This window comes from Erpetoichthys calabaricus, chromosome 1, assembly GCF_900747795.2.
Source record: "Erpetoichthys calabaricus chromosome 1, fErpCal1.3, whole genome shotgun sequence".
Classification (NCBI taxonomy): Eukaryota; Metazoa; Chordata; class Cladistia; order Polypteriformes; family Polypteridae; genus Erpetoichthys; species Erpetoichthys calabaricus.
In genome coordinates, this window is record NC_041394.2 from 305,770,345 (window position 1) to 305,783,589 (window position 13,245).

At 38.3% G+C, this 13,245-nt stretch overlaps 1 protein-coding gene across 1 annotated transcript in view; it reads left to right on the plus strand.

The window, feature by feature from the left end:
* nts (neurotensin) overlaps positions 1–12,982 on the plus strand; it is an 81,310-nt gene extending 68,328 nt beyond the window's left edge. The window contains exon 4 of the mRNA XM_028795190.2: positions 7,542–12,982. Coding sequence (XP_028651023.1) covers positions 7,542–7,697 — 156 coding nt within the window. The 3' untranslated portion in view covers positions 7,698–12,982. The remainder of the gene's footprint in view (positions 1–7,541) is intronic.
* The last annotated feature ends 263 nt before the right edge of the window (positions 12,983–13,245 follow it).

Below are 13,245 nucleotides of genomic sequence, written 5' to 3' on the forward strand. Positions count from 1 at the left end.
TCCATCATCCGTAAGTGGAAGAATTTCGAAAACACCAGGGGCCTCATGTATAAACGGTGCGTACGCACAGAAATGTTGCGTACGAACCTTTCCACGCTCAAATCGCGATGTATAAAACCTAAACTTGGCGTAAAGCCACGCACATTTCCACGGTAACTCATTCCTTGGCGTACGCAATTTATCCGCCCGGTTTTGCAGACTGGCGGCACCCAGTGTCAAAGCAGTGCTACTGTTCCTGTGTGATCACCCTTTCATTCTTAAATCCACATTCCTGGCGCGGCTTTATAAATACACTGAAATTAACTGCATATTGTTTATTAGTGTAATGCATCTGATTGTAATTAACCTGTAGTAATATAATGGTCCAGGGAATAGCCATAGTATTCCAAATACCATAACTGCTTTAGCGTTGTAACTCTCACTGCATGTTCTTTCAGCTGATCCCGTTAAGGGTTGCCACAGCAGATCATCTTTTTCCACATTACTCTCACTGCACCACTCAGAGTATTTATATCACTGTATCTGAGTGGGAAATCACAGCAGCAGCTGATTGGAAAGAGAATTATCGGTACACAGCATGAAGCAGATGCTGCCTGAGCCACAGCAAACGCTTTAGTCCCTGTACGGACTTCGCGGTTTAGACACAGTTTCATCCCAAGAACTCTAAACACACTAAATCAGTCCATCAAGTGCTCCTTGTAGAAATATTTGGACTTATAAGTACAATTACCCCACTGTAAACTTGCACTACAGTTATAATATTGCACAACCTGCGCCACTTTATAAAGCGCGTATTTACATGTGATGACGGTATTCATTTCTAAGACGAAATGCAGCAAAACATGTTGATTATATTATACAGATAAAACTTTAACTTCATTTAAATAATCTGTATTGTTTATAATTAAACATGTGAGGACACGGTGCCGCAGCGCTAGCTAGTTCAGTAATTGTTCCTGCCTTGCGCTGTATTCTTGCTGGTGCTGAAGCGACACTGGAAAGATAGACGGATATAATAATTAAACACGTACTACGAAGATATTTCAATGTTCCTTAAAAGTTTTGAAGAATCGAAGTTCTAAGCTTACAGATGGCTTCACGTCTATTACATAGCTTATTGTGTGGCAATTGAGTTTTTGGAGAAAGAAAAGTAAGGACAGGAATTGGAGGTTAGTATGTTTGAAAGAGACAGTACTGCTGTGATAAATTATTTAATTGAAGGTTGCGCATGGCGCAGCAAGCCTCTTGCGTGAGACATGAACAAGCACTGCGCCACCGTGTTCCCATGTTTAATAACATGCTTTCATTCCTATCATCATGAAAAAGATATCACGTATACATCTCAGTATTTTAATTATTCAGAGAGCTGTAATATCACGAATGTAATGGATTATGTGTCCTGTCGGAGAAAGAGAAAGCCCGTTTAAAAAGCAGGTAGTGATTCATACACATAGAGCACATAGAAGATCAAATACAGAACAAAGCATTTAACATGCCACTTTAGTTACAATGGGATTTGAGAAACTAGTAAATTAAACGATTTTAAGATGAAGTTTATGATGTTCTACTTTAATGGCAAAATAAACTACTTGATTAAAGTGGAAATTTCGAGATTAAAGTTGACATTTCGTGCTTTTTTCCCCACTGTGTGCCTTTTTTTTGTCTGTACCCTAATAAGCTTTCATATGACACTCAGACGGTGGGCTACGACTCGCTTTTTCACGGCGACTTTGATATGTGATTTCTTTTTTATTTCGGGCACTGTGCGACTTTGTGAACTTGAGCCTTCGAGTTTCTCCGACACTCTGTCACTCGATCAGCTTCCTTTTGTTGATTATACCACTGTTTAAACCAACAAATAGTACGTTTTTCCTTTGCCTCCACTTGGTATTCGCTGAAATTCTTATATTTTCTCCCGTGCTTTTCCCATTGTCTTTTCACAGAAGGCTATTTATATTGATTTGCATATTCAAAGAGGCGTAATTCTGGGAGGAGTTGGGGCGGGACAGAAGGCGCGTGCACGTGCGTTACTTTTCACGCAAATCGGGATTTATGTAGTAGAAGAACGTGAAAGTATGCGTACGCACAGATTCCTGCATCTGGATTTTTCTGTGCGTACGCACAATCCCGCTTTTGTGCTTACGCCATGTTATAGTGTGAGTTCTACGCACGGCGTTATACATGAGGCCCCAGGACTCTTCCTAGAGCTGGCCGGCCATCTAAACTGAGCGATCGGGGGAGAAGGGCCTTAGTCAGGGAGGTGTCCAAGAACCCGATGGTCACTCTGTCAGAGCTCCAGAGGTCCTCTGTGGAGAGAGGAGAACCTTCCAGAAGGACAACCATCTCTGCAGCAATCCACCAATCAGGCCTGTATGGTAGAGTGGCCAGACAGAAGCCACTCCTTAGTAAAAGGCACATGGCAGCCCACCTGGAGTTTGCCAAAAGGCACCTGAAGAACTCTCAGACCATGAGAAAGAAAATTCTCTTCTCTGATGAGACAAAGATTGAACTCTTTGGTGTGAATGCCAAGCGTCACGTTTGGAGGAAACCTGGCACCATCCCTTCAGTGAAGCATGGTGGTGGCAGCATCATGCTGTAGGGATGTTTTTCAGCGGCAGGGACTGGGAGACTAGTCAGGATAAAGGGAACTATGACTGCAGCAATGTACAGAGACATCCTGGATGAAAACCTGTTCCAGAGAGCTCTTGACCTCAGACTGGGGCGACGGTTCATCTTTCAGCAGGACAACGACCCTAAGCACACAGCCAAGATATCAAAGGAGTGGCTTCAGGACAACTCTGTGAATGTCCTTGAGTGGCCCAGCCAGAGCCCAGACTTGAATCCGATTGAACATCTCTGGAGAGATCTTAAAATGGCTGTTTACCGATGCTTCCCATCCAACCTGATGGAGCTTGAGAGGTGCTGCAAAGAGGAATGGGTGAAACTGGCCAAGGACAGGTGTGCCAAGCTTGTGGCATCATATTCAAAAAGACTTGAGGCTGTAATTGCTGCCAAAGGTGCATCGACAAAGTATTGAGCAAAGGCTGTGAATACTTATGTACATGTGATTTCTCAGTTTTTTTATTTTTAATAAATATGCAAAAACCTCAAGTAAACTTTTTTCACATTGTCATTATGGGGTGTTGTGTGCAGAATTCTGAGGAAAAAATGAATTTAATCCTTTTTGGAATAAGGCTGTAACATAACAAAATGTGGAAAAAGTGATGCGCTGTGAATACTTTCCGGATGCACTGAATGTGAATTTTGCATTCAAATGAATAATATCTGTTGCTTTATGTTATGTCCCAAACTCCAAAATATTTAAAAATACATACTATTAGAGTATCAACAGAGGTACAAAGGAGGTAATTTATTTTTATTGGATTACCTCATTGTACAAACTACTGAGTTAAACAGGACATATAACAGCTTAACAACATATATTATGTCACACAAAGCATTTCAAAATAATAGTTGTATTCACAGAACATTTTCAAATAATTGTTGAATCTTATAATACATAATACACTACATGTTTCTGGCTAAATTCTCCAAAAATAATCTCCTACATCACATTCCATCTAAGCCAGGGGTGTCCGTCTCTGATCCAGGAGGGCTACCATGGCAGCACATGTTCCTTTCTGACACTTTTTTAATCAGTGACCAATTTCTGCTATTGACTTCTTTCCCTTCATTTTAATTGCCTTGCTTTTAAGACTCAGTCCTCTGTATTGACTCTTTTTATCTTAAATGACTGTCAAGCAAAAATGAAATGTGACAGTGAAGTGAGCCAACAGATCGTCAGCTAAGTCATGACATCAAGCAGCGACCAATTTCACTCCAACTAGTTTTTTGGAGCCGATTCATGTGTTAATCAAACCCTTTATTTGATTCCATGGCTTGTTGGTACCACAGCAGACATTTAAACAGCAGATTTTCTTTTTTCTAAGAGCAATGGCAAAATGTTTTGTGGACCTGAGCATATCAACATTACTGAGACCCTCACATTTTCTTTATTTTCATAAATTGTATGATAGACACAGATTAGCTGATACGTATGTATTGGCTTGTATTGTGTCCCATTTTTATTTGACAACTAAATAAGGAACAAGAAACAATTAAAGTGTGAGTTTTAAATAGCAAGTCAATTAAATTCAAGACAAAAGAAATTCCAACATGTTGGTAAAACATGACCTCTATTTTCTGAGCCCATGTTGACTGATCAGTAAAAAACAGTCAGGATGTGCTCAGAAGAGGGAGGTCATGTTTTGCCAACATGCTGGAATTCTATGATGAAGCCACAAAAGAATATGATCAAGGTGGAGCATATCATATTATTTATCTTTACTTTCAGAAAGAATTTGATAAGATGCCACGTGAGAGGTTGGGCATCAAACTAAAAGAACTTGCAACTTTTGAGCCGTAATGGACTCAATACTATCAACTGCCAGACAGTGTTCAGAAGGCATTAAAAAGGCTAACAGATTGTTTGGTTATATGTTACGATGTACAGAGTACAAGTCCAAGGAGATTATGCTTAAGCTTTATAATGCACTGGTGAGGACTCATCTGGAAAGCTGTGTACAGTTTTGGTCTCTAGACTGCAAAAAGGACTAGAAAAAGTCTAGAGAAGAGTGACTCGGCTAATTCCAGGGCTACAGGGGATGAATTATGAGTAAAGATTAAACGATCTGAGCCTTTTCAGTTTAAGCAAAAGAAGATTAAGAGGTGTTCAAAATTATGAGAATTAGTACAATGGATCAAGACTGTTATTTTAAAATGAGTTCTTTGTTTGAAAACTTGTTTGCACAAGCATTTGGACTTTTTTTTTTTACAGAGAATCATAGACATATACAATAAGCTACCAAGTAGTGCGATAGACAGTAGAACTTCAAAAATACTACCATAGTTCCCGTGTCAAAAAAGTCACAAGTGTCCAACCTCAATGACTACCGTCCCATTGCACTCACACCCATTATCATGAAGTGCTTTGAGAAGCTTGCAAAAAATCCTGCTGCCCCCCTCACTGGACCCCCTGCAGTTTGCTTACTGCCGGTACAGTTCAAAAGATGATGCAATAGCCACCACTCTCCATCTGGCTCTCGCTCATCTGGACAATAAGGACACATACGTTCGAATGCTGTTTATCGACTTCAGCTCAGCATTCAACACAATCAAACCTCAGCAGCTGACAGAAAAGCTGAGCCTGCTGGGACTGAACACCTACCTCTGTATCTGGATTCTGGACTTCCTGACTGAGAGACTTCAGTCAGTCTGGATTGGAAACAGCATCTCCAGAACCACCACACTGAGCACTGGAGCCCCTCAAGGCTGTGTGCTCAGTCCATTACTGTTCACACTGCTGACTCATGACTGTGCAGCAACGCACAGCTCTAATTCTAAAATTCGCAGATGACACGACTGTGGTGGGTCTCATCAGCAACAACAATGAGTCAGCATACAGAGAGGAGGTGTAGCGGTTAACGGACTGGTGTAAAGACAATAACCTGTCTTTGAATGTAGACAAAACAAAGGAGATGATTGTTGACTTTAGGAACACTAAGAGTGACCATCTGCCACTGAACATTGATGGCTCAACTGTGGAGGTCATCAATAGCACCAAATTCCTGGGTGTCCACCTGGCAGAGAACCTCACCTAGTCCACAACACCAGCTCTTTAGCCAAGAAAGCCCAGCAGCGGCTCTACTTCCTGCATAGGCTGAGGAAAGCCCATCTTCCACCAGCTATTCTAACAACATTCTACAGAGGAACCATAGAGAGTATCCTGAGCAACTGCATCACTGTCTGGTTTGGAAATTGCACGGTCAGGGATCGCAAAGCCCTACAACAGATAGTGAAGACAGCTGAAAAGATCCTCAGTGTCTCTCTTCCCTCTATCATGGACATTTACACCACATGCTGCATCCGCAAAGCCACCAGCATTGTGAGTGATCCGACACACCCTTCACATTCACTGCTTACACTCCTGCCATTGGGAAAAAGATACTGAAGTATTCGGGCCCTCACCACCAGAATGTATAACAGTTTCTTCCCCCAAGCAGTCAGACTCCTGAACACTCATGGACCGGTCTGATATCTGATATATGTGTTCTGTTCTGCAGTGTTGCACATGTTTTCACATTTTACTCACATGCACCTTGTTATATATTATGTGTCTTTATGTTATGTGTCGTAGATTCTTTGTTGTCCTGTGTTTTATGTAGCACCATAGTCATGGAGGAACGTTGTTTTGTTTCACTGTATTCTGTACTACTGTATATGGATGAAATGACAATAAATACTCTTGAATCTTGAATCTTGACTTTGAAAACTAGACTTGATGTTATTTTAGAAGAATTAAGTTGATAGGACTGGTGAGATTTGTTGGGCTGAATGATCTGTTCTCGTCGGGATTGCTCTAATGTTCTAATGGTCTAAAGTTAAATAGCCACAAAAAAAATGGATACAATTGAAACCTGCAGCCACTGCTGCCCTCCAGGATCAGAGCTAGACACCCTGATCTAAACAGTGTTATTGGTTATAATGTTTTGTTGTGATCGTGTACTCTGTAAGGAAATAAAAGGAATAAAAATGTGCCTAGTTGTCAACAGATACACCTTGCATTAATTAATTTCTTAGTTAAATAATCTCTTTAATGTATCTAGTCAAAAAGTATCTTGATGTGGTCGTTTTTATTTAAATTGGTTTGTTAAGATGAAAGTATGACTTTTTAGGACAAATTCTGAAGGACTTTTTTCAAATTAAACAGAATATTGATTTAAGTTTTGTACTATACAGTTGAGTTTAGCTAAGTGGTTTGGTCAGAGTTTGTAGTAATTTTGCATGTTGCCTTCATATCCAGTATCTGAGGACTTTCTCTGGTTTTCTTGCACATTGAAAAGATGTGCACGTTACTTATACATGGTGTTATATGGATATTCCCAACGATGGATTGATAGACTGTTCAGGGTTCTTTACTCTACCTTGCAGCAGTCTGTTGCCATGATAGGCTCTGCATATATGCAATGCTGAAAAATGTCCATATTTTAGCTAAAAGAATATGCAAGTGAGAATTTTAAAGCTGCCTATTAAGTATGTTGTACCAGTGTCTGTGGGAGATTTCTCTGTGTACAGTACTCTTATTTCCTTTCACATTCCAAATACACATGCGTTACATTAGATAGTGACGGTTAAATCGGACCTGTATGAGATCAATGACCATGTTTACCCTATGTGCATGAGCATGACGTGAAAACTGGTGTCCCATCTGTGATTGGCTTGTATCATCACTGGATGAGTGATTAAAATAAGCTAATTTCCAATATACCACTTTTATCTACTTTTAAAGTCATACTTTTAATAAAAGATGTATGAAGAATTGTGTCAATAAAAGTATTTTTAGTTAAATGTTTAAATGTGTTGTCTTTAAAAGTTTGGTTTATTTCGTCTTCAGTTAATGCTTACATTCCAAAAACAGATTTTGCATAGTATAGTATATAAAGTTTATTATATTATGGCAGTATCTTCTGTTTTATTTGCAGTTGATCCAGAAAACCCAGGAATTCCTGGATGAGGATAACTCCATTTACAAGAATGAAGGATACCTGAAGAGAAAATCACCATTCATTTTAAAAAGACAGCTACATGTGAACAAACCAAGAAGGCCTTACATTCTCAAGAGAAGTACACTCTATTGAGCCTATTCTACTGGAAGGAGAGAAAGAGAGGGACATTATACATTTTGTGAATATGTGGCTGTATCGTTTGTGTCTGTGGTACATATCATTTGTTTTGTGTTTGCTGGAGCACTTATAAAAAAACATATAATCATTTATCCTCCAATATTGTTTTTCTAAATAAACCTCTTGGCATTAATTATATCTTGTTATCTTTATTAGGATAAAAAAATAATGATTTTTCATTTACATTCTTGGTATGAAATGTGAAGTGTATGACTGTCATTAAACTGAAATTATTGCTAATCCGTTCCCATTATGCTGCAGCTCATTTAAAAGATTACGTGTGGATATTTTGAAAGTATGCAGCTGGCTAGTCATACCACAAATTTTGTTATAATGAGATGAGCTATTGGTCCTTATCTGAAATAATTACATTTTAAGGGATCCCTCAAACCCGCATTGTCTATCAACAGTTTTATTTTATTAAAAGTGTGTGTATATACTAAAACTTGTCATTAACCTGTCTACATTTAATGATTATGAAAAGGGAACACTTTTGTAAATCACATCACATAAATCAACAAGTGTTAAAGTCAAACTCATCTAAAATCATATTTTTTAATACCTATATACAGCATATGCTCAGAAAAATAGTTTTTCAGTTTTTACTGTATTCTGTGCTCCGAAACAACCCTAGGAGCTTGATAAATTTTCCAATTTGATGGAGCAGATCTCAATCTATTGTTTAGTGAAAAACCCCACTGCCACATTGCACCTTTGAGTTTGTGCTGCAGTGCTCCCCTTTAAATGCTCAGCAGAAAAGACAGAGAGAGAGGAACATGCCGAAATATACAGTACTTTGTGTAGGATAGCTGAAAAATTCACAGTGTGTACACTATTTATGACTTGGTTTTAAAGTGATGCAATATCATTTATTCAAAAATATAGTCCATAATAAACATTTAATGATTAAATCAGTGATTGTTTGCTGCTCTAGCCATGCAAGATATGATTTGTTGAAGTTTCATCTTGGTAATGGTCAAGAAATTTAAATTCACATTTAAATATTGACATAACACATTCACCCCAATACATGTGTTTCCTGTCCACGTTCTTGTTTTTTAGTAAAGTCTGCATATTCTGAATCAGCCAAAGATAAGCACAAGTGGAACATGGAACTTACATATAGTCATTATTGTGACTGCACAAACAGAACTTCTAACTTTATTAGAAAGTGGTAATCCAAATGTCATCTTTTATTTGCTGTTCTTAAATAAAGGGACAAACAATAAAATTTACATTCTTCAATATACACAATTAATGATTCAAGTGTTGTTCAGATAGTAAAATATGTACAGCTATATATATAATTCACTAAGCAGCCGAACATGGCACGCAAGACAGAGACCATGGGATAAGCACGACAGAGCCACGCCCACCAACTCACAGAGCCCTGCCCACCAACTCTAAGACCATGGGATACACATGACAGAGCCCCGCCCGCCAACTCTAACCCTCCTCCCGCGTCATGGGATACGCATGACCGTGTCCACCCTCGCAAACTGTTTTACACGCTGCATACAGCGATTCCCATCCGCGACAAACATGCTTCTTCTTAGATGGTTCCTGCAGGAACAGGGAAAACCTTTGTCTACAAAAACCTGATTCATACCATACTAAGAACATAGTGTTTTTGTTGGCTTGCCCACCTGCCCGCACGCCCGCACGCCTGACTGTTACCAGCATTCACCGCAATGTACTGGAGTGTAAAACTATCGGAGCTGCTACCTCACAAACTGTCCTTATTCCCCAGATTTCCCTGACCCCATCAGATACAAATTTGCCTTCTACAATTACACGCAGACAATTTCCTGTTAGATTGGCCTTGCAATGACAATTAATAAGGCACAGAGACAAACTTTCAAAAAGATATGCCTGTATCTGCCAAAACCAGTTTTCAGTCACGGACAATTGTATGTTGCTCTCTCCAGAGTTCCATCTTTTCATTCACTCACAGTCGTATCCTCAAACCCACCCCATTTGGATAACTGTGTCATTCAGGAAGTGTTCACCCATCAATAAATAATTATGCGGCGTATGCTACGCCATGGGTTGGCTAGTGTATTTATAATACTCTAAAATTAACATGCAGAAGAACATTGGCTAGTGCCCGGAGACTTTAATTCCCTGTTCATTCATGCTCTGTGGAGTTCTCTTTAAGTTTGTGTGATTTTATTTACTTTTAATCCTGTTTTCACTCACATCCAACTAACTGTGCATGTTACTTTTATTATTAACTCCAACTATGCTCTGTGTGAGTAAATGTTGCCTACCATGGAATGGCATGCCATCTGTAGTTTTCATTGCAGTAGGGGCAAATATTTTAATAGAAAAGGCACATTCACCTTTGACAAACTCATTACATAAAATGGTACTTTAAAATGTGTGCCTTTTTATGCAGATGAATGGACACGTACAGGCTAAATTCATTGGCTTTTGTTTACTCATGACTTCTTGACAGTAAGGATTTTTAGGAGCTGAGTGGTGGTACACAAGTTAGCTCTGTTCCCTTGCACCTCCAGAGCCCTGGAAGTACTATCTGTATGGACTTCATACATTCTTCTGTGCATCTGTGGATTTTCTACGGGGTACAATGATTTCCACACATACAGTACTCAAAATGTGTATATTCAATGGATGAGTGATGTGGTATCTGAGTGTGTACATGAATATGTCTTGTAATGGGGCTGATCCCTCTTGCAGTGTTGGTTCCTGTCTTGTACCCAGTCATGAAAGAATTGGTTCTGGCTCTCAGTGGGCCTTTATTAGTCTAATCTGCTTCAAATAATGCTGTTTATTTGCCACCTTTCAGTTCACCATGAACTTTCTTAATCCAATTGTGAAACTGAGCTGAAGCCTATTCTGGCAGCATCAAACAAAAGATAGAGAGTAGTTTTTCACAAAGTGATGAAAGAAAAAAAATAATACAATGCTTCAAAGGTAAAGTAACCACGCAAGATGTGCACAAATAAACATGCTCATTTCATAACTAAACAACAGAGGACAGGATCTCTTAATAAAATGTAATTGATGTCATAATCACATTTTGATTCAAGCAGATTGAATTTTGTGTGCTAATTTTTGATTACTCAAAATTGTTCCACTCTACTTTCCTATTTGCATAACATCTCCATCCATCCATCCATTATCCAACCCGCTGAATCCGAACACAGGGTCGCGGGGGTCTGCTGGAGCCAATCCCAGCCAACACAGGGTGCAAGGCAGGAACCAATCCTGGGCAGGGCACCAACCCACCGCAGGCATAACATCTCACATCATCAATTTCATTTTAATTGTGTGTTTCTTTTAAACAAAGGTTTCTGTAGCACTAGGGTGTTGTACCATGTTAGCCATTATGGATGTAGTGACAAGTTAAGCAAAAGCTTGCATATTGGAATCTTTTTAGTTAGCCAATAAAAGGTGTCATTTTTGCTTAACTTCTCACAACAAACGTTTCGAAACAGGAGAGTGTATTATAAAGCAGTACAACTCAGCTGTTCTGCATCTTGTGTAACCCCCTCAGCTCAGTTTGTGCATTGCTAATTTTGTCCTAAAATTCCTTTACAACAATCTCCTTGACATGGAGAAAGAGATAATTTAGGAAAACATTATAATAAGTGAAACTGTAGCCATTGCTTTTTTTAAGAAGGATGTTTCTGACAAATAAATACCCTTCATGTGATATTATTTCTTTACTTTGTAATGACAGAATGATGAAGTTTTGCCCTTTCATATAAAAGATCTTCCCCCATATGTTGGTTGATTAATTTGCCATATGTTATACAGTATACTTAAAAACAATATTTTATAGCCTTGCAGTTTCTTTTAAGCACCATTATTGTCAGGTCAGCCACACAATTGTATGACCCCTAGTGAATTATTTTATCTGCAAGTGCACCAGTTGTAAAAAATATTAGGCCATCATTTGCCATGATCTTTAAAAGTTAAAGTAACTAGCGACAGTGATCTCTATATAAAAAAGCTCTTTTTAAAACAAAGGTTGTTTAGTTGAATTAAGAAACTGTTGTTCACTACTTAACTGGGGGTAGGTCAAGATTGTCCAAAATATTGTGACAACAGTTTGTAAAGGTGAAAAATGATGCATATAGATCATTAAATAAATTGTCCAGGAATGAGGACAAACTCTGTAGTGGTAGCTAATAAGGAAAACATGTTAGTGAAACAAACAACTGCAACAAGTTTGTGTTTTAACTATAGATGTTCAGTATTGTGTATGAAATTTGGAATAAACACAGAAATTGAACATGTATGCCATGACCAGTTTGACATCAGTTCCTTAAACAGCATTTATACCTGCTTGTTTAACTCTTTGCATTATCTACTTACATGTCCTGATCACTTCTGGATAGTATGCCCTTACGCGAATGGGTGCAAAGTGTTTAACACTGCTAAACAAATTTCAGGATGAATATCATTCTTTCTTGTAAAGTCCAAAGGTATTTTCACCTGTTCATCCATTTTCTTATCCTATTATCAAATGCTAGAGCAGCATTAATCACAAGGCACTTACCAGTCTTTACATCCATCACAAGCAGTAGCCCCATCAACCGCTGTGGCACTGTATACTATTTTCACAAAGGTACATTTTTCTAGAAATTGGGGAACATGAACTATAATTTAATCAAGCTCCGTAGAGTTACACACCAGAGTAGATACGAGAACTAAAATTAGCACAACCCCGGCACTCTGCAACATGACCATGCTGACAAGCCACTACGGTAAACAATTGCTGGGCTAAACCAAAAATATCTTTAATAGTATAGAGAATCTGCCTACATATGAGAAAATTTAGACTGTGACTTTTTGTGATTTATGGGTTAAATCTTTATTTCTATACAGGAAACACATGTACTGTATTAATCCTGATGAAACACTGAATTAACTTAATTGATCGTTTTCAAAGGACTATACACACTGTATATGTTAATGTCATTACTTTGTATGTAATATATTATTTCATATTATTAAATTTGGAATTTAATACCCACACTATTGGTTGATGGACACTAGCTGTTGTCACCGCTTATGATTTCTTTCTTTATGCTTCTGATATCAAAAACAATGTGAGATCTGTTGAAAGACTGGTATATTATCACTGCAGATGATACTGAATAAAAAATATCAAATGTACTCTGTGTAAAATATACTATTGTGTTTTGATTACATGTCTAAGACTGTGATGTTGAAATGTTTTTGAATAAAACACATACATGCTGATTAAGGCAATGACTGGCCGATCCTTTAAAACAGTAATACTGGCATTTTTATACTTAGCTTAACTGTCTTGCCAAAGTCAAGTCAAACAGTAGGTGCTCATTATAAAGTTTTTCTGTGTCTATTCATTCTTTTATGAAACACTTTATAACTTTATTTCTAAGTATAGAAAGCTATAGAACTCAGTAAAGAAAATATATATTTTTATCATCTTTGCTTTCATCCTGTTTAGGGCAGCAGTAGTAGCAACATGCTGAGCTGGCCTAAATAG